Here is an 18,276-nt window from a genome sequence, read left to right as displayed (position 1 = left end):
TAAACTCACAGGCTTCCATGTCAAATCTTCCTTCAGAACACAGACAGCGTTAGTGCTCCAAAATCACTAAAACATCCTTTGTTCTCCTCAGTTAGATTTACAGATGACGGCACATCAGTAGAAAATACTGTAGCTCTTAAAGGGCAATTCCACTGTTTTTAAACCTGGGCCTTTATGAGTGATGACTAACAGGTATCCAGACTGGGAATGTCTCCAGTCAATGTGTTCATCCTGAAGCAGTGAAACAGGCTGTAATGGCTGCAACATAATCCTTGATGGGTCAAAGGTCGTCCACTAAAAGTTCTTGTTGTTTCCACTGACAGGCTAAGATTGTTCTTCTAAGTGTGTGACAACATGACAGAAAGGATCCCTACAGAGATAGACCTTTTTGTTACAGAGGAAGATGATTGTTTTAACCACACACAGACGTTACATCGCTCTCTGCACACACACCAGACTCCATTCAGAAAAACACTGATTTAAGCTCACAGAACTCTAGAGAAGTTGGTCCATCCTTACTTAAATAAGTCGGTGTGTTTGTGTTATTGTGTGTTACACATGTACCTAAAATAACCTCTGAATGACAAAGTCACATAATAACACAAGCTAACTGACTGGTTGAGGAAGTAGATGACCAGCAGCCCCTGTGTTCTATGAGGTAAAATTAGTGGTTTTGTAAATGGAGTCTGGTGTGTTTGAAGAGAGCGATGCAGCTGTTGTTTCGGGTTTTAAAAAATGATCTTACCTTAAAATGTTTTAAAAATAGGGCTCAGTTTTATGAGTACAGGAACTTGAATGTGAGCCGCTAACAGTCGGGTCAGTTGTGTCGTAGCATTTCAAGCTTCTCTACTGTGACGATTTCAAACAGGAAGATTCAATTCATTTCCACAATCTCAGGAACTTGTAACAAGCTTCTTTCAGTAACTGCTGATATTTATTAGAACAAACACAAAAACAATGATAAACATAACAATCAGCATGTTATTAAATGGAAAATAATCATAGCTTTAGCTTTAGCAGCTTTGTTTCTAACGGAGCTGAAACCTCGCCTGTCCACACGAAGCGATGAAGCCGAGTGTCCGAGACTGAGAGGAAGAAGTCACACTGTTTTAAGATTTAACTTGTTTATAATATTTAAGAACCAATGAAGACTTCTGGAGATATTCTCACATTTTATTTCCTTAAAAATATGATTATTGTCTTCTTGTTGCCGTAGAGCGGCCCCAGTACTCCCAGTCATGTTAATGTTTATTCTTTCTGTGCGAGGTCAGAGAAGTGACACTTTAAAGGCGCCTCTAGTGTTGGTAAGAATCTGAGTTTGTCACATTGTATTCACAAAGCTGGAGCTTTATTCCTCATACTTCACTGTAAGTCTTCTAAACGTCTGGATTTGATGAAATTAGCTCAACAGGTCGGAGCAGAAACTACAAACCTCATGAATGTAACAAACTGATGAAGGACGAGGAAGTGTACAAAGATTATGTTTCATGGTGGAAGGCTTGAAAAAGTTTCTCTGATGGTGAAAAAGTCAAAAAGGCTCACATGTGACCTTTCAAAATAAAGCTTCAGCAGAGACTTACTGCTCAACACTCGTCAGCTGCACTGACGTCAGATTAAAGTGTCTCTTTGTCTGTAAACGAGCAGATTTACAGACTGAAAACCTGACAGAGAGTCGACTAGCGGTGAGAGCGAGTGAGTTACAAACGAGCTTTCTTCTGTAGAAGTGGACCAGGGAGGGAATGACGGCAGAGCGGCACGAAGACGTCCTCTCACTTCAGCAACAAACTGCAAGAAACACAGAGACACGGTCTTTATAATAAAACATCAGCTACAGGCGTTAAACTAGAGTCATAGAGTCATAAACAACTTCATCTGAATGAAGATGAAGAACAAGGATATAAATGAAGGAAATAAACCTTCTTATAAAACACACGAGACAGAGACAGATTTTAATCTTTGTCTCTCCAGACTTGGATTGAAATTTGGCCAGTTTTATTTAAAAAGTTTAAAATGCCGATTATTCAGCATTAAAGATATCGTTTTTAAAAATGAAAACATGTCGTCGATTTCTCTCTGGTTTGGAGACTGTGCTGTTTGTAGAGTGGTGAGTAGAAACAGCTCATTCAAGAGACGTTTCTCAGGAACAAGCAGCCACATTTTTCGAGCTCTGCTGGCGTCTCGGGGGTTAAACTGCAGCTCTGCTCGTGCCTGAACACGTCTGTGACACCGTTGCTGTTTGTGCACTCACTTGAAGCTGTCTTTCTCCTGCAGGTTGAGCACCAGGCTGTCAGCACTCAGGTACACTTTGTTTTGGGACTGCGCCACCTGCAGGTCAAGCACACACACACAAACACACACACACACACAGTGAGAGAGAGAACACACAGGTGGGAAGTTTTCAGCGTGCAGGCCCGACTGCTGCAGAGCACAATGGGAACATTGTCAGAGCGTCAACACTGAGCTGATTCACAGCACGGTGAGACGCTGAGGCCCGCTCGCCGTCCATACAGGAAACACACACGCCACCGCCAGGCTCAGATGACGTGACTGCGATCTAAAGACGGAGCGTTACACTGCGCTGCGAGGTCACACTGCGAGGTAGAGCCTGGTGATGAAGGATTTAAACATCATAACACCAGCACAACAAAGTGTCTGCACAAAGAAACTTCACCTACTACACACGCACTCCTCAGACAGACAGTAACACTACAAACCCCGCTGCATGTGAGGTCATCACGAGCAGGAACAAGGACGTTCATGTCAAATTAAACTCCTCATGTATGAAGATCAATAACGGCTGTCTGCATTGTATTTTAATCATTTTAACTGGAAGCTCATTTGTATAAAAATACTTAATGCTTCATAACAGACTGTATGAATTGTTCATGTGTGATATTCATCTGCGTTATAAAGAACTTCTCTGTTAAAGCATCCATAATTCATGTGTTAACAGAGGAGTTATTATAGCCGATAAAAAACACTAAAAACACCAAAACGTTATGAATTTAAAGGGAAATGACGGCCTCACTTTTTAGGTACAAAACGTTTTTAACATCTCCAGTAGATGTGTTCATCCTGCAGCAGTGAAACAGGCTGTGATGGCTGCAACATAATCCTTGAACGGTCAAAGGTCGTCCACTAAAAGTTCTTGTTGTTTCCACTGACAGGCTCAGATTGTTATTCTAAGTGTGTGACAACATGACAGAAAGGATCCCTACAGAGATAGACCTTTTTGTTACAGAGGAAGATGATTGTTTTAACCACACACAGACGTTACATCGCTCTCTGCAGACACACCAGACTCCATTCAGAAAACAGTCATTTTAGCTCACAGGACACAGGAGCTGCTGGTGTACCTCTGCCTCGATTCGATTAGCTTGTTTGTGTTATTGTGTGTTTGAAAAATGTTGTGTTGGTTTCAAAACGCCAAAGTCAAAAATAACAAAATAACAAATCAAGGCAGAAATGTACCAGTGACTCCTGAGTTCTGTGAGCTAAAATCACTGTTTCTATCAATGGAGTCTGGTGTGTATCATCTTCCTCTGTAACAAAAAGGTCTGTCTCTGTAGGGATCCTTTCTGTAATGTTGTCACACACGTAGAATAACAAAAAAAAGAAAAGTGTCTGCACGCTTAAAGGAATCGAACACGATAACAGTCCGAGACATCGTGTTAAAAAGAGTTTTACTTAAGAAACTTTATGGGGAGCATCAGGATTGTTTTAAGTCTTCCTGCCTGTGATAATGGAGATAAATGTGAATTAATTCATTTCCAATAATGAAAATAAATAAATAATTTTTTTTTTTAAATGTGTTTAAAAATGTAAAGCCTGATATCCAACACGTCTGAGGAGAAGATGATGAAGGCCCGACGTTTCCTCTTTGTTAAATTCATGTTCAGCTGGTGCCACCTAGTGGACTCAATGAGCTGCTTCACTGTGAATACACCTGTGGTTTCCAAGCTGGGGCTCTGGACCCTTCACAGGGCCACCAGATGGTTTCAGGTGTCTTCGCAGGAGTCTGGGAGTTTTTAGGAAGTTTATGAACGTAACTTTAAAGTCAATAAAAACAATTTTTGAACAATGGGGAAATAAAATATACTATTGACAGCGTGACGAGGACTGAGATGAAGATGTTTGTCCTTTAGGTAAAAGGTCTTTAGGTCTTTTCTTCAAACAACATCCAGGGGCTCATATGGGCTCTGAGAAAGGTATTCTTACAAGCTGTGAGACGTTATGAGAATTTAACGCCCATATTATTTGGACACTTGAACTAATGACGTTCAAGTCCTGTATTTTGGTTTAATAAGGACGTGATGATTAAAAAAGACTGCTATCTGTGTAAAATACTGTGAACTGCCTGCAGAAAGGCTAACAACAGGAAATAAACGTGACCCTCCAAATTAAGGTGAATGGTGCCTTTGTGCTGTTTGTTCAGCTGCTTCAACAAGTTAGTCGTGTTGCTTTGCGGCACAGACGCAGGTTTCATGACCTCTCTGCTGATCATTGTTTCTTCTTCACATCACTTAAACCTGAAACACCTCCAAACAAGCGCTGACGAGCCGTTTCAGGGGACCAGCTCTTCGTCTTCTGTTCAGACGTTTGACTTTAGTTTCTCCGCCCGTCTCTGTTGTTTACTCTTCCTCTCTAAACTGCTGCTGCGAGGTCAGCGCTCGTCACATGACATGCCAGCTCCCCCAGACGTGAAGCCCAAAGCTCTCCATCGCCCAGTAATAATAATAATATTGTAATATTAATATCATGCTCATTTACGTTTTGTTTGTAGTTTTGACTTGAGTGTAGATGCTAACACTAAAATTAAATTACATTATATCCGCAGCATGACGGCTCCTCTGCTGCAGAGGATTGTGGGTCAGAAGAACCTTTATGACCTGGAGTTCAACATCCTGGCATTTTTGGCTGCATGTAACAAACATTTACTGGGACGTACTAAATGTTTGTCAGGCATAGGGGGAAGTACGGGTTCTTGAATCTGGTGTTAAGATACAGTGTTTGATTCTGGGGGGATTTTTTTGTTTGTTTTGCTTTAAATGATCAGATTTTATTTCCACCCTGACGACTAAAAAAAGAAAGTTTAACCTTCGTACCTGATGTGAGATCAGTTTGTAACCCTGCTCAGTGTCCATATGGGTGTTTTCAAACTCTATTCAGACTCACAAATCTTTATCGGGGAGCTGCAGCTGTTCCTGAGTTACTGTCTTGTCACAAACATGACGAGATTTTATTGGAAACTGGAGAAGAAGAAGGGAAGCGCTGCAGAGGGAGAGTCTCAGGTGATGTTTCTTACCGTCTTGGCGATGTTCTGCGCCGCCCGGATCTTCCTGAGTTTCAGGTAGCCTGGGTTCTTCGTCACGGCCTCGCCCAGCTGACACACACACACACACACACACACACACACACACACACACACACACACACACACACACACACACACACACTTAAACTGTTAGTGTATCTGCAGGAGGATATTGTTACACACCTAAACAAAAGGCTGAGCGAGCGGTGGACCCGAGGCAGAGCAGCAGCAGGCTGAGCCGGTCTCTGCCATCATCACAAGGCTGCGGGCGTGTCGCCGCGCGGCTTTAATATCTCTCATGCATGTTGACAGACAGCGAAATAATTACTGCATATTTGGATGAAGTGTTTGTGTAAGTGTTTCAGGAGGCGAGGCCGAGGCAGTTCACACAGGGACAGGGCTTTATCAGAGAGCAGGATCTAGAGGCGGGCGGTTCATGACATTGTAATGAATCGGATTAATTTTTGTACAGTTAACATGAAAACACACGTCGTTAAATCACAACAAGCCTCATGAACTTTGTACACCAACCGGAGCACATGCAGGAGAGGTTGTGTGCATCATACATGTAGTCAGATAGAAACTATGATCTTTAATCTTTTTGCAACAGAAAGCGAAGACTTCTGTCATCATGCTGTTCATTCATCAACCACGTCTTTAACTAATGTGACACGCGCTTTAAAAAGTAGTGAAGACGTGCAGATGGCAGGAGGCTGCCGTACTCTGTGGGAGGAAATTAACTTGAAACCAAAACAGCTCGAGCATTACTTACAGTGAACACAACCTGTACTTTGTAGTTTGTAGGCATCACAATCGACAAAATATACCAAAAATATATAACGCAAAAATCCAACGCGGTGGATTATTTCTTTAGCTGTGTTCTAAGAGTGTTAGACTCTACATTTCCAGGTTTCACACTCTGTTTAAGGAGGAGAAACAGATGCTAATTATTATTGCAAACCTGTACAGGATGGATTACCACAGTACGTACGTATCTAGTTTACTCCAGCCGCTGTAACACTCGATCATCAGGCTGTATTCTCCTCTTAGAGCTCTCACGCCCTGCAAGCCTGGAATTAGCCGCAGGGCGTGATTAACCTGGAATCTTTACCTTCTCTTGACGTGTTCAAAAATAATCTGTTTTTAAAGTTGTTGCTTTTAGCCAAACTTTCCAATGATTCTTAATGCATCGTGTCTCTGTGGTATGTTTTGGTGGGATTGCACCTTCATATGAAACATGTAGATTTATATTTTCAGTGGCCATCTTGACCAGGACTTCCTGGAGCTGTATCGTACTCTAATGATATCTTCATGGCTGAATGAAGGCGGCGATAAAAAGGGGAATTACAGCCGTCTCAATGATCACAGACATGTAAACCTTCTGTTACACCCCGAGGACACGACAGCAGGTTTTATGAAACAACAGTAACAACATGTTGGCTGTGAGACACAGCTGCTGTCAGCGCTGACTTTAGCTTCTGATAGGCTTCAAAGAGGTGTTTATTAAAAGAAATATGACGATCCCTGACGCTGTTTATCTTCATCATGTGATCCCCTGGGCCCAGGTGTTCAGAAAGTTCAATCTGAATGTGCTCATCTTTTCTCTATCCTGGATCCAGCTTCCTTTGGTCTGGTTTTTCAAAATAAAACTGGACTGGATCAACCTGATGAAGATAGACTTTTCAAGATGACCAAATGCAGATTGACAGGGGTCTGAATGAGACTACAGCCTACACACTTTGTCCACAGGGGGCGCCAAAATCCACACACTCACAGCTGCCTTAAATTAAACATATTTGCGCGAAGTTTAATTCTCTAGCAGTGCACAGAAGCTGCTGATCTGCTGCTGCGTCGATTGGTCTGTTTGTTGTTTATTTGTGTGACTTTGGTGTTTTAATTTGATAGTTTGAATCCAACACAAATATTCTGTTACATCCACACAAAAACAAAACAATCCATGCAGCAGTCGACCAGAAACTCCTGTGTCCTGTGAGGTTAAATTAGTGTTATTATGAATGGAGTCTGGTGTGTGTGCAGAGAGCGATGTAACGTCTGTGTGTGGTTAAAACAATCATCTTCCTCTGTAACACAAAGGTCTATCTCTGTAGGGATCCTTTCTGTCATGTTGTCACACACTTAGAAGAACAATCTGAGCCTGTCTGGATCCTCAGTATGAACACATGAATGTTTACACATTAACAGGATGGTTTAAAAAAACACTCATCTCACCATCTTGGCAGCCTCAGCTTCTCCTTCAGCCTGGATGATCTTCTGTCTCTGGTCCTGTTTGGCCTTTTCTACGTAAAACTGGGCTCGCTGCGCCTCCTGCTGGGCTGCAGAGGAACAAACACACACAACAGTCATGTTACGCTCATCCCTTCATCTGTATTGGCCTAAAACGTGGAATTTAACCTGGTAAACTAAACTTAGTAAAAGACAAGAAGAAGAAAAAAACAGAGGATGGGATCTGACAGTTTTATAGCTCCTATAAATTAATTATATTATGATTAAACATATTAAAGAGGAAGAAGAACAGTCACATAAATAAGAAAACACATCTACATATAACTTGTTCTCAGAGCGGAGGTTACTCACATCTGATTAATATCATGAAAATGCAACTTCAAAGTGATAATCATGAAGACGTTCATGTAAATAAATGTCTGCAAGTCTCCCTCTATCTCTGAATGAGGTAACACAATGATGACTGAGCCTGTGGCCCACTGATGAAAGCCTTTGCATTTGCAGTATATAGTATTATTATGGGCTGGGTGTCTGTGGCGGCGCCCAGTTAGTGACTCGTTTTCCATCAGCCAGCAGTGATTGGTCTGCCAGAGAGGGTAGGCGGAGCTAAGCGGCTGCTTCTCCGCTCTCTGCAAGTGTTGCGAGTAAACAGTAATCTACTATGGCTGAACAAACAAAGAAAAGATGGATGACTACAGATACAACTTCAACAAGAAGTGAAAATCCAAAGAAGAAGAAACAAACTCGACGCTCAGATGAAGCAAACAGTCTGAAAAGGAAAGCGACCGTCAGCCAGGGAAATCAAGAGTTACAACCGGAGCCGACCGTGGACGTCACACATGCAGCACTGTGTGGATATCTGGGAAGTGTGCTCCTGCAGTTAGTGTTTATCGCCAGTGGGTGGCGCTCAAGAGCACGAAAATGAAGTTCTTAAAAAATAATTTTTAAAAAGCGGCCTAAATGATGGATTATTCTGCAGATAGACATGAACACATCTGGAATATAATATGTTTATCCCAGAGAGACAAATGTTTTTCTATAGCTATTAGTTAATACAAACGTGTATACAAGTTATTCAGCTGAGCTCAGCCTACAGTAACGCCGATCGTTGTGAGGATGGACGAAGCTTTAGCTAGGTTACAAAGGCAGCAATGTGGCAGCGTGTAACGTGTTTTTATTTCTATTAGATATTTACAGAGTAACGTATTAGATATGTAGAAAACTCAAGGCACAAGGTCAGAGAGCAAACTGATACCAGGGCTGCAGCTAACGACTGCCCTGAGAGTCGACTATTCATCGATTATTAAGATAAACTGCACAGTGACTGAATGTCTCTTATTTAGCTCTCAGCTTTAAATGTAGTTGGAGGTTCTTTTCAGCATGTGCTCACTAACAAAGACAATAAATATGAGTTCTTCATTCAATAATACGTCTTTCAGAAACTTTGCTGCTGATTTGGCTCCGACTGATATAAAAGATCAAGTTTGTGTCCGTTGAAAACCAACAAGAGCTGATATAAACAATACATCAAGAACACGGCTCCATCGTGCCTTCTCTTCAGGCGCTCGCACGTTCCCGACGTGCCCCTGTGATAAACGAGCTCCTCTTCACAGACCCTGCAGGCGATCCTTTTCTCTGCAGCGCTGAGGCTGAAATGCTCCCAGACTTTAGGAGTTTGAGGACGCGAGGGTGTTGCATCGGCCGTCGACATCATGCTATGTTTTGATTACCTGTCGCTTCCCGGTCGCTCTCTCAGCAGAGACAGTGAGGATGTGAGACGGCTCACCCCTCAGAACTCAGCTCCGGAGAACCATGTCATGTCCGCGCAGAGCATGAAAAACACGCGATGACGTAACCGACTAATTATTTACAATTAAATTAGTTGGTGACTAATTTTGTCACCAATTTTTGCTGACAATGTCGGCTAATCGTTGCACCTCTAACTGAAGAACACAAGATAGTAGCAGACCCATGTACAGTGTTTTTCCAGTTCTGATTATAGACAACTTAAACTGTCAATAGCACGAAGCTCAGACTTTATTTTCTTGGGAAGGATTTTAAAAATGGCGGGCGCTACGGGGTCTAGAAGGAAGACGATTTTAAAGTCAGAGGATGATTGAGAGATCGACGCTTCCCGTTTCTACTCACCGACTTGCTTGGCCTCGACAGCGGCGGTGTATTCTCGGCTGAAGCTCAGCTCGGTGATGGCCACGTCGTCCAGGATGATGTTGAAGTCTTTGGCGCGCTCAAACAGCTCTCTGCGGATCAGCAGGGACACCTGGAGGAGACAATCAGAGGTTTTCTTCCTGTAACACAGACTGACGTGATACTTATCTCTGTCTTAAAGTGATAACAGTCGGTTTAAGGCTGGTTACTTGAGTTTAGTTGGAGCTGACTGCCTATAGCTTATTAGCAACGCCTTGCCCAAACGAAAGCGGTCCAATCGGACAGTCCAGCAGGAAATCCTCCCGGTTCCAGAGAGCTGGAACATCAACTGTCGGATTATTTTGGAAGACGAGTGGTGATGCTGATTTACTCCCCGACTCTAATGTCTGCCTCTCCTGTCTTTGTAACCTTTTAATTTGGAGCTTTTTCAGCGTCCACGTAGAGTTTTAATGATTAGTTTTAATATAACTTTTTGTCTCTGGTGTTTATTTTCTTGTTTTACGTTGTTTTGCTTTCTATTGCTCAACTTTAAGAAGATTGTTGTTTTATTGTTGTAATTATAAGATAAAATGATTCATTACCTTCTGTCCACGTGTTGTTTACATTTTGCAACGTGCAGAATTTTGTGTTAACGAATTAAGTTGAGAATCATATTAGCGGAAAAAGATGAGTAAAAATGTCAGAGAATATATGAACCACACGTTTACATGATAATACAAATATAATTTCATTAATTGATTGATGTGTCGCCAGAACGTGTTTTCAGATTGTCTCACAGCAGTTAAACAACAAACTAACACGCCTACACCTCCGTACGACCCGCAGGAAGGGACAGGGTTCAGTGTTTATATGCTGAAGTGTTGATATGTCCGTCTGCTCCCGCCTCCGTCACACCTGCAGCTCTGACGGTTCTCGTTCACAGAACGACACATGACGACGTTTGGTCCGTTTGGAGTCACGTAAAGACGCACAAGTAACGTAACCATCTGTTGCAGACAGACGGACAGACAGACAGAGAGAGAGCAGAGAGACAGACAGAGAGCAGAGAGACAGACAGAGAGAGAGCAGAGAGACAGACAGAGAGCAGAGAGACAGAGAGAGAGCAGACAGACGGACAGACGGAGAGCAGAGAGACAGACAGACGGAGAGCAGACAGACAGACATAGAGCAGAGAGAAAGACAGAGAGCAGACAGACAGACGGACAGACAGACAGACAGAGAGAGAGCAGAGCAGAGCAGAGCAGACAGACAGACAGACAGACAGAGCAGAGCAGACAGACAGACGCAGAGCAGACAGACAGACGGACAGACAGACAGACAGACAGAGAGCAGAGAGACAGACAGAGAGAGAGCAGAGAGACAGACAGAGAGCAGAGCAGACAGACAGACGGAGAGCAGAGAGACAGACAGACGCAGAGCAGACAGACAGATGGACAGACAGACAGACAGAGAGAGAGCAGAGAGACAGACAGAGAGCAGAGCAGACAGACAGATGGAGAGCAGAGAGACAGACAAAGAGCAGACAGAGAGACAGACAGAGAGCAGAGAGACAAAGAGAGAGGAGACAGACAGACAGACGGAGAGCAGAGAGACAGACAGAGAGCAGAGCAGACAGACAGACGGAGAGCAGACAGACAGACAGAGCAGAGAGAAAGACAGAGAGCAGACAGACAGACGGACAGACAGACAGACAGAGAGAGAGCAGAGCAGACAGACAGACGGAGAGCAGAGAGACAGACAGAGCAGAGCAGACAGACAGACAGACAGACAGACAGCAGAGCAGACAGACAGATGGAGAGCAGAGAGACAGACATAGAGCAGACAGACAGACAGAGCAGAGAGAAAGACAGAGAGCAGACAGACAGACGGACAGACAGACAGACAGACAGAGAGAGAGCAGAGAGACAAGAGAGAGAGCAGAGAGACAGACAGAGAGCAGACAGACAGACAGCAGAGCAGAGCAGACAGACAGACGGAGAGCAGACAGATAGACATAGAGCAGAGAGACAGACAGAGAGCAGAGAGACAGAGAGAGAGACAGACAGAGAGCAGAGCAGACAGACAGAGAGAGAGCAGAGAGACAGAGAGAGAGCAGAGAGACAGACAGAGAGCAGAGCAGAGCAGACAGACAGACAGACAGACGGAGAGCAGAGGAGCAGACAGACAGAGAGCAGAGCAGACAGACAGACGGAGAGCAGACAGACAGAGAGAGAGCAGAGAGACAGACAGAGAGCAGACAGACAGACGGACAGACAGACAGACAGAGAGAGAGCAGAGAGACAGAGAGAGAGACAGACAGAGAGCAGAGCAGACAGACAGATGGAGAGCACAGAGACAGACAGAGAGCAGACAGACAGACGGACAGACAGACAGAGAGAGAGCAGAGAGACAGACAGAGAGCAGACAGACAGACGGACAGACAGACAGAGAGAGAGCAGACAGACAGACGGAGAGCAGACAGACAGAGAGAGAGCAGAGAGACAGAGAGAGAGCAGAGAGACAGAGAGAGAGACAGACAGAGAGCAGAGCAGACAGACAGACGGAGAGCAGAGAGACAGACAGAGAGCAGACAGACAGACGGACAGACAGACAGAGAGAGAGCAGACAGACAGAGAGAGAGCAGAGAGACAGACAGAGAGCAGACAGACAGACAGACAGACAGAGCAGACAGACAGACGGAGAGCAGACAGACAGAGAGAGAGCAGAGAGACAGAGAGAGAGCAGAGAGACAGAGAGAGAGACAGACGGAGAGCAGAGCAGACAGACAGACGGAGAGCAGAGAGACAGACAGAGAGAGAGCAGAGAGACAGACAGAGAGCAGAGCAGAGAGACAGACAGAGAGCAGAGAGACAGACAGACAGACAGACAGAGAGCAGAGCAGAGCAGAGCAGAGCAGGCAGACAGACAGACAGACAGACAGACAGACAGAGCAGAGCAGAGCAGGCAGACAGACAGACAGACAGACAGACAGAGAGCAGAGCAGAGCAGACAGACAGATGGAGAGAAAAAAGACAGACAGACGGAGAGCAGACAGATAGACATAGAGCAGAGAGACAGACAGAGAGCAGAGAGACAGAGAGAGAGACAGACAGAGAGCAGAGCAGACAGACAGAGAGAGAGCAGAGAGACAGAGAGAGAGCAGAGAGACAGACAGAGAGCAGAGCAGAGCAGACAGACAGACAGACAGACGGAGAGCAGAGGAGCAGACAGACAGAGAGCAGAGCAGACAGACAGACGGAGAGCAGACAGACAGAGAGAGAGCAGAGAGACAGACAGAGAGCAGACAGACAGACGGACAGACAGACAGACAGAGAGAGAGCAGAGAGACAGAGAGAGAGACAGACAGAGAGCAGAGCAGACAGACAGATGGAGAGCACAGAGACAGACAGAGAGCAGACAGACAGACGGACAGACAGACAGAGAGAGAGCAGAGAGACAGACAGAGAGCAGACAGACAGACGGACAGACAGACAGAGAGAGAGCAGACAGACAGACGGAGAGCAGACAGACAGAGAGAGAGCAGAGAGACAGAGAGAGAGCAGAGAGACAGAGAGAGAGACAGACAGAGAGCAGAGCAGACAGACAGACGGAGAGCAGAGAGACAGACAGAGAGCAGACAGACAGACGGACAGACAGACAGAGAGAGAGCAGACAGACAGAGAGAGAGCAGAGAGACAGACAGAGAGCAGACAGACAGACAGACAGACAGACAGAGCAGACAGACAGACGGAGAGCAGACAGACAGAGAGAGAGCAGAGAGACAGAGAGAGAGCAGAGAGACAGAGAGAGAGACAGACGGAGAGCAGAGCAGACAGACAGACGGAGAGCAGAGAGACAGACAGAGAGAGAGCAGAGAGACAGACAGAGAGCAGAGCAGAGAGACAGACAGAGAGCAGAGAGACAGACAGACAGACAGACAGAGAGCAGAGCAGAGCAGAGCAGAGCAGGCAGACAGACAGACAGACAGACAGACAGACAGACAGACAGACAGAGCAGAGCAGAGCAGGCAGACAGACAGACAGACAGACAGACAGAGAGCAGAGCAGAGCAGACAGACAGATGGAGAGAAAAAAGACAGACAGACGGAGAGCAGAGGAGCAGACAGACAGAGAGCAGAGCAGAGCAGACAGACAGACGGAGAGCAGACAGACGGAGAGCAGAGCAGACAGACGGACAGACAGAGAGCAGAGAGACAGACAGAGCAGACAGACGGACAGAGAGAGAGCAGAGAGACAGACAGAGAGCAGAGAGACAGACGGAAAGCAGAGCAGAGAGACAGACATGTCATTCAGGTATTGTGACAGCCCTAAGCAGGATCACATCCTGCTTTGACTATGACCTCTGGAATAAACAAATATTAAAGCTTCTTCCGGCTCAACACAAACAGAACTACATAAGCTTTGTACATCAGAGGCAGAGCTGTTGATGTGCCTAATAAAGAGGCCCCTGATTATAAATATAAATATGAACACATAGCTTTAAGAAGCCTCATCCGGTGCACAGGTCTGTGTTCGGTACCTGAGCTCTCTGCGTGATGAGCTGTGAAGCGTTGAACTTTGCCACCACGCTCTTCAGCACCTCGTTGACGATGGAGGGCAGCACGCGCTCGTCGTAGTCCTGACCCAGCTGCTGGTAGAGGACGGGCAGGTTGGACGCCAGCGGCCGGGACAGCACTCGCAGTGCGATGTTCACCATCTGCAGGTCTGAGAGGAAGCAGAGAGAGGATCTGTTTGACAACATCGTGAATCCTCCACAGACACACTCAGTCTGTATTACAACTGTAATCCAACCAACGCTGCCGACACTTCATATTTATATTTTGGAAGATTTGGATCTTTATTATTTATACTTATACACACACTTTTAGAGTGACTAAAACATGTATTGTTTGAAACATTTTACAGTGTAAAAAGCAACTCTTCAGCGCCCTCTGGTGGACGAACTCTAAATGACCTCAGCCTGTTCTTTAATTCTTAAAGCTGAAGATATTCAGTTAATTCAATAATAATAATAATATTATTGTTATTATAATTATTATTATCATGACATGATTATTAGTTTGGACTGACAGGCGGATAAAACGCGGCGTCTGACGACAGCACGGTTCACAAAGGGATTTGTTTAGTAAATAAATATCAAATTAAACAATTATCAAAATAATAATTATTTGCAGCAGACCCCCTGCTGACTGGCTGCAGTATAGCTCATAAGCCCCGCCTCCTCCATGTTAACAGATGGGACATGAGTCAAACTATAAAATCAAAATACACGTCAAATACATTTTTTTCAAACATGGTTTCTGTCATTATAGTTAGTTCTTATCATGCTGATTTATGTCACAGTGTTAATCTTTTAATTAGTTATTTAATGCTATAAAAAGGGGACGTGGCCTCATGATTGACAGCTCTGTTGACAAATGGGGCTCCTGCAGCGTTCTGTTCCCGAGTAGCAGAGTAGAGGAGGAACGGCGAGAGGAGACGTAACTAACACTAACACTACAGTCATTGAGAAGCTGTTCTGCTGCAGACTGAGCCCACCTGAGGGCTCCAACACGCCAAGGACACCTGAGGGCTCCAACATGCCAAGGACACAAGGTAAAGGTGTGTGTGGTAGAGGAAGGGGCGGGACGTCAACACTGCAGCTCCACTACCCGATCTCTACTGCACACGCTCTGGATACAGATGCGCGAGATGGCAGCGCCCGCTCCGGGGGGGGTTTAGGCTTTGAAAAAGTACGACGAGAGGAGGTGAAGACACGTCGTCCATCTTTATGTACAGTCAATGTTTCTGACCTTTGCTTCCAGTGAGGGAGGAGATCTTCCTGGGTCTGGCTCTGATGTCGTAGATGATGGGATACTGGAACCAGGGTATCCTGAAGACAACAAAAACAAACAGTTTGAAATAGTTTTTTCTGTTAATGTAGCCGTCGCATTGCAGACCAAAAAATGCAATGTTCTAACCTGGACTGAAACTGTTTATTTACAGCACAAGAAGCCATGTTCATCATCTCTTTTCCAAATAAATGGCAGATACATAAAAGAAAAGAAAATTCAAACAAAACGCTGCATTTCAGTGAAAGGAAACAGACACATCTTTCCACAGCTTCTAGCAGCGCCAACAGAAACTCTGCATGTGCATAGTTTCGTACTGCAATGAGAAATATTCAATATGCACGTTAACCTCGGCCTCCAGTTCTCCTGTCCTTCTTAATTAAGTGTGTTTTATAAAGTACCTGCGATTGACTTTTTTTCTTGTCTCCTTCCTCAGCCATCGAGCTCCCTAACTTTGCAGACGCCACCAAATTCATATTAATCAATCTGAGGGCAGCTGGGGCTTAAGCAGGTGATATGCTTGCTTTTAACCACATGTCCGCGTGCACATGATGGCTGCCACGCTTTCCCTGAGTCTGTTATAGCGCCGGCTGTGCACATCCTCCGCGAACACAGGTTGCAGTCTGCACATGAGCAATAGGGGCGGTGTAGAGGCAGAGGGGATGTGACAGGGTCAACACAGCAGCAAGGATAAAAAGCTGATAGACCACATCCTCAATGATCCACATCTGTATGATGTGTAGTTGTCACTGCACAGAGACAAACATGCCTGTCCAACCTCTGCAGACAGATAAGTTCTGTTTTAGAAGTCGACGTGGAAACCTGCAAAACTAAATGGGAACAAGTCCGGGAGCGGAAATGGTGTAAAGGCATGAACCCTGTATCCATGGGTTCATCTGATTGGTCAAATATTTGCATGCATGGAGTTGAAGTGACAAAGATTTCAAAAGAAGCGAGCCTGCACGGAGCAGGTCAAACAGCCTCATAAATTAAATAAGAGTGTATCTGTTGCAAAGACATGCAAGTAAAAAACACCTGATCTGCAGCCTAGACACATCAAACTCAACTATGTGCATGTTAACATGCAGAGTTATTCTGCAGACATTTTTCGCACCTAACCCCATTTGAAGGTTAAAAAGTGTCAGTATTCATATTTCTGATTGTGTAGTTTTTATCCTGGTGAAGGGTCCTACCTGAAGTGGAGTCCCTCAGCCAGGACCGTGTCCATCTGAATCCCTCCGATCCTGTTGAAGATGATCGCTCTCTGTCCTCCTTCAACTAGAGGAAACACACGAACACTCACATCAGGACCATCTGACAGCCTCAGCAGACTTTTTAAAACACTGTGCAGCAGAGTCTGTGTGTCACCTGCCTGTAAACTATTAACATGTATGGAACATTGCTGCCATTACACATAAGGTCAGCTGGATTATTAAAGCTTTCGGTTACGCGAGGCAGCTTTTGAGAGTGTGTATTCCCATTATGGCAGGATCAATTCACCTGATTGGTTAGTAGGTGGTGGTTTTATACACACTAATCTCTTATCTTAAACATCACCTGCTCAACTCACCCTGAGGTTTCCGAACCCCAAATCGTGCTTCTTGTAAAGGCCTGAGGTGAGTGTTTAGCATAAGAAAAAGGCAGAGTACACTACCTGTGTATGTTGCTTCCTTCACTCCATAAGCCAGAGCTCCAGCCCCCAGCAGCAGTTTGACACCTAGTCCTCCACCCCGAGGTCCTGATGACATCCTGCCTGCGATCTGCCGCAGCTGCTGCAGAAAACCCTGAAACACAAACATCATGGTCTGAGTGAAGGAAAGCAGCTCATTAACATAATCACCAAACGTTGATATTTTAGGGAAGGAAAGAAATGTGATGATGTTAAAACTTATCATACAGGCATTACACTTGGTGACCCTCATTCTGGATGTGTACACACGACTGACACATCACAACAACTGAACAAGGACTGTATCAAGCGACAAAAACATACCATATGTGTGCAGAACCAGCCAAACTCCATTCAAATGTGCACTGCTTAACTGTTTGCTCGTGCACAAGCAAACTAATCACATATTTAGACAAAAATAATTATCTGGTTTGAAGTCTTGGACTCTATTCTTGTAGTCGGCTAACAGACATTTTTATTTTTAACGTAATTCAGGCGCGACAATCCGCATAACTCAATGATCTGTGAGAAGCTAAGCTGCTCAGTTGGGTAACGTTACATGCATGCCGAAATGAAGAGGACAGTCTATAATGTCTTTAGAGTCTAAACCAATACTTTGTCAATGCGATTACATATACTGCTGAGAGAGGAAAGATTAAATTGTTAGATTTTCAGACGGAGACTGGGCTATCTGCTCCAAGCTAACTTTAACTTGTGTGGCCGTTTAAATTTAGATGACCAACACTCATCAGCTATAACAATCCCTCCACATTGACTATATTCATCATTGTCTTGAAGCTTTCTGAACACAACTTAGCCAACATTAACTTTAATTATGAGATAACGTAAGCTTACATCAGACTCAGCCTGACTCACGTGTATAACCTGTATTAAAGATGCTAATGTCACAAACTGAAGCGCAAAGAGCGGGAAACAGCAGAACGGTCCAACCGACCGGAAGGCAGAAATATGACAGAAATGCATTTTAAACTGTATAAAGGGTAAAATAGACACTTACACCGGGCTCTTTATTCGCCATGCTTGCCCTCTCAG

At 44.6% G+C, this 18,276-nt stretch overlaps 1 protein-coding gene across 1 annotated transcript; it reads right to left on the bottom strand.

The window, feature by feature from the left end:
• Positions 1 to 933: 933 nt before the first annotated feature.
• On the bottom strand, positions 934 to 18,276 carry LOC138611519 (prohibitin-2-like). The gene is made up of 10 exons (XM_069684682.1): positions 18,242 to 18,276; positions 17,209 to 17,338; positions 16,748 to 16,832; positions 15,516 to 15,595; positions 14,243 to 14,427; positions 9,707 to 9,836; positions 7,544 to 7,647; positions 5,306 to 5,383; positions 2,249 to 2,325; positions 934 to 1,785 (listed from the first exon to the last, which is right to left on the bottom strand). The coding sequence occupies exons 1-10, from the start codon at positions 18,260 to 18,262 to the stop codon at positions 1,770 to 1,772; spliced, it is 906 nt and encodes a 301-aa protein (XP_069540783.1). The 5' UTR covers positions 18,263 to 18,276; the 3' UTR covers positions 934 to 1,769.

Source organism: Semicossyphus pulcher, unplaced genomic scaffold (assembly GCF_022749685.1).
Source record: "Semicossyphus pulcher isolate SPU_LCO1_2020_fin unplaced genomic scaffold, fSemPul1.0.p SCAF_7, whole genome shotgun sequence".
Classification (NCBI taxonomy): Eukaryota; Metazoa; Chordata; class Actinopteri; order Labriformes; family Labridae; genus Semicossyphus; species Semicossyphus pulcher.
Note: the sequence above shows the minus strand (reverse complement) of the source record. Positions and strands in the feature narration are given on the sequence as shown.

What these genes read in the sequence shown, in the direction of transcription:
- LOC138611519 (XM_069684682.1), bottom strand. Translation starts at nt 18,262, where the DNA reads ATGGCGAATAAAGAGCCCGGT. An exon ending in GCTGAGGGACTCCACTTCAG is followed by an intron (nt 15,596 to 16,747) that starts GTAGGACCCTTC and finishes TGTTGTCTTCAG; the next exon opens with GATACCCTGGTTCCAGTATC. An exon ending in TCATCACGCAGAGAGCTCAG is followed by an intron (nt 9,837 to 14,242) that starts GTACCGAACACA and finishes TGTCTCCTCCAG; the next exon opens with GTGTCCCTGCTGATCCGCAG.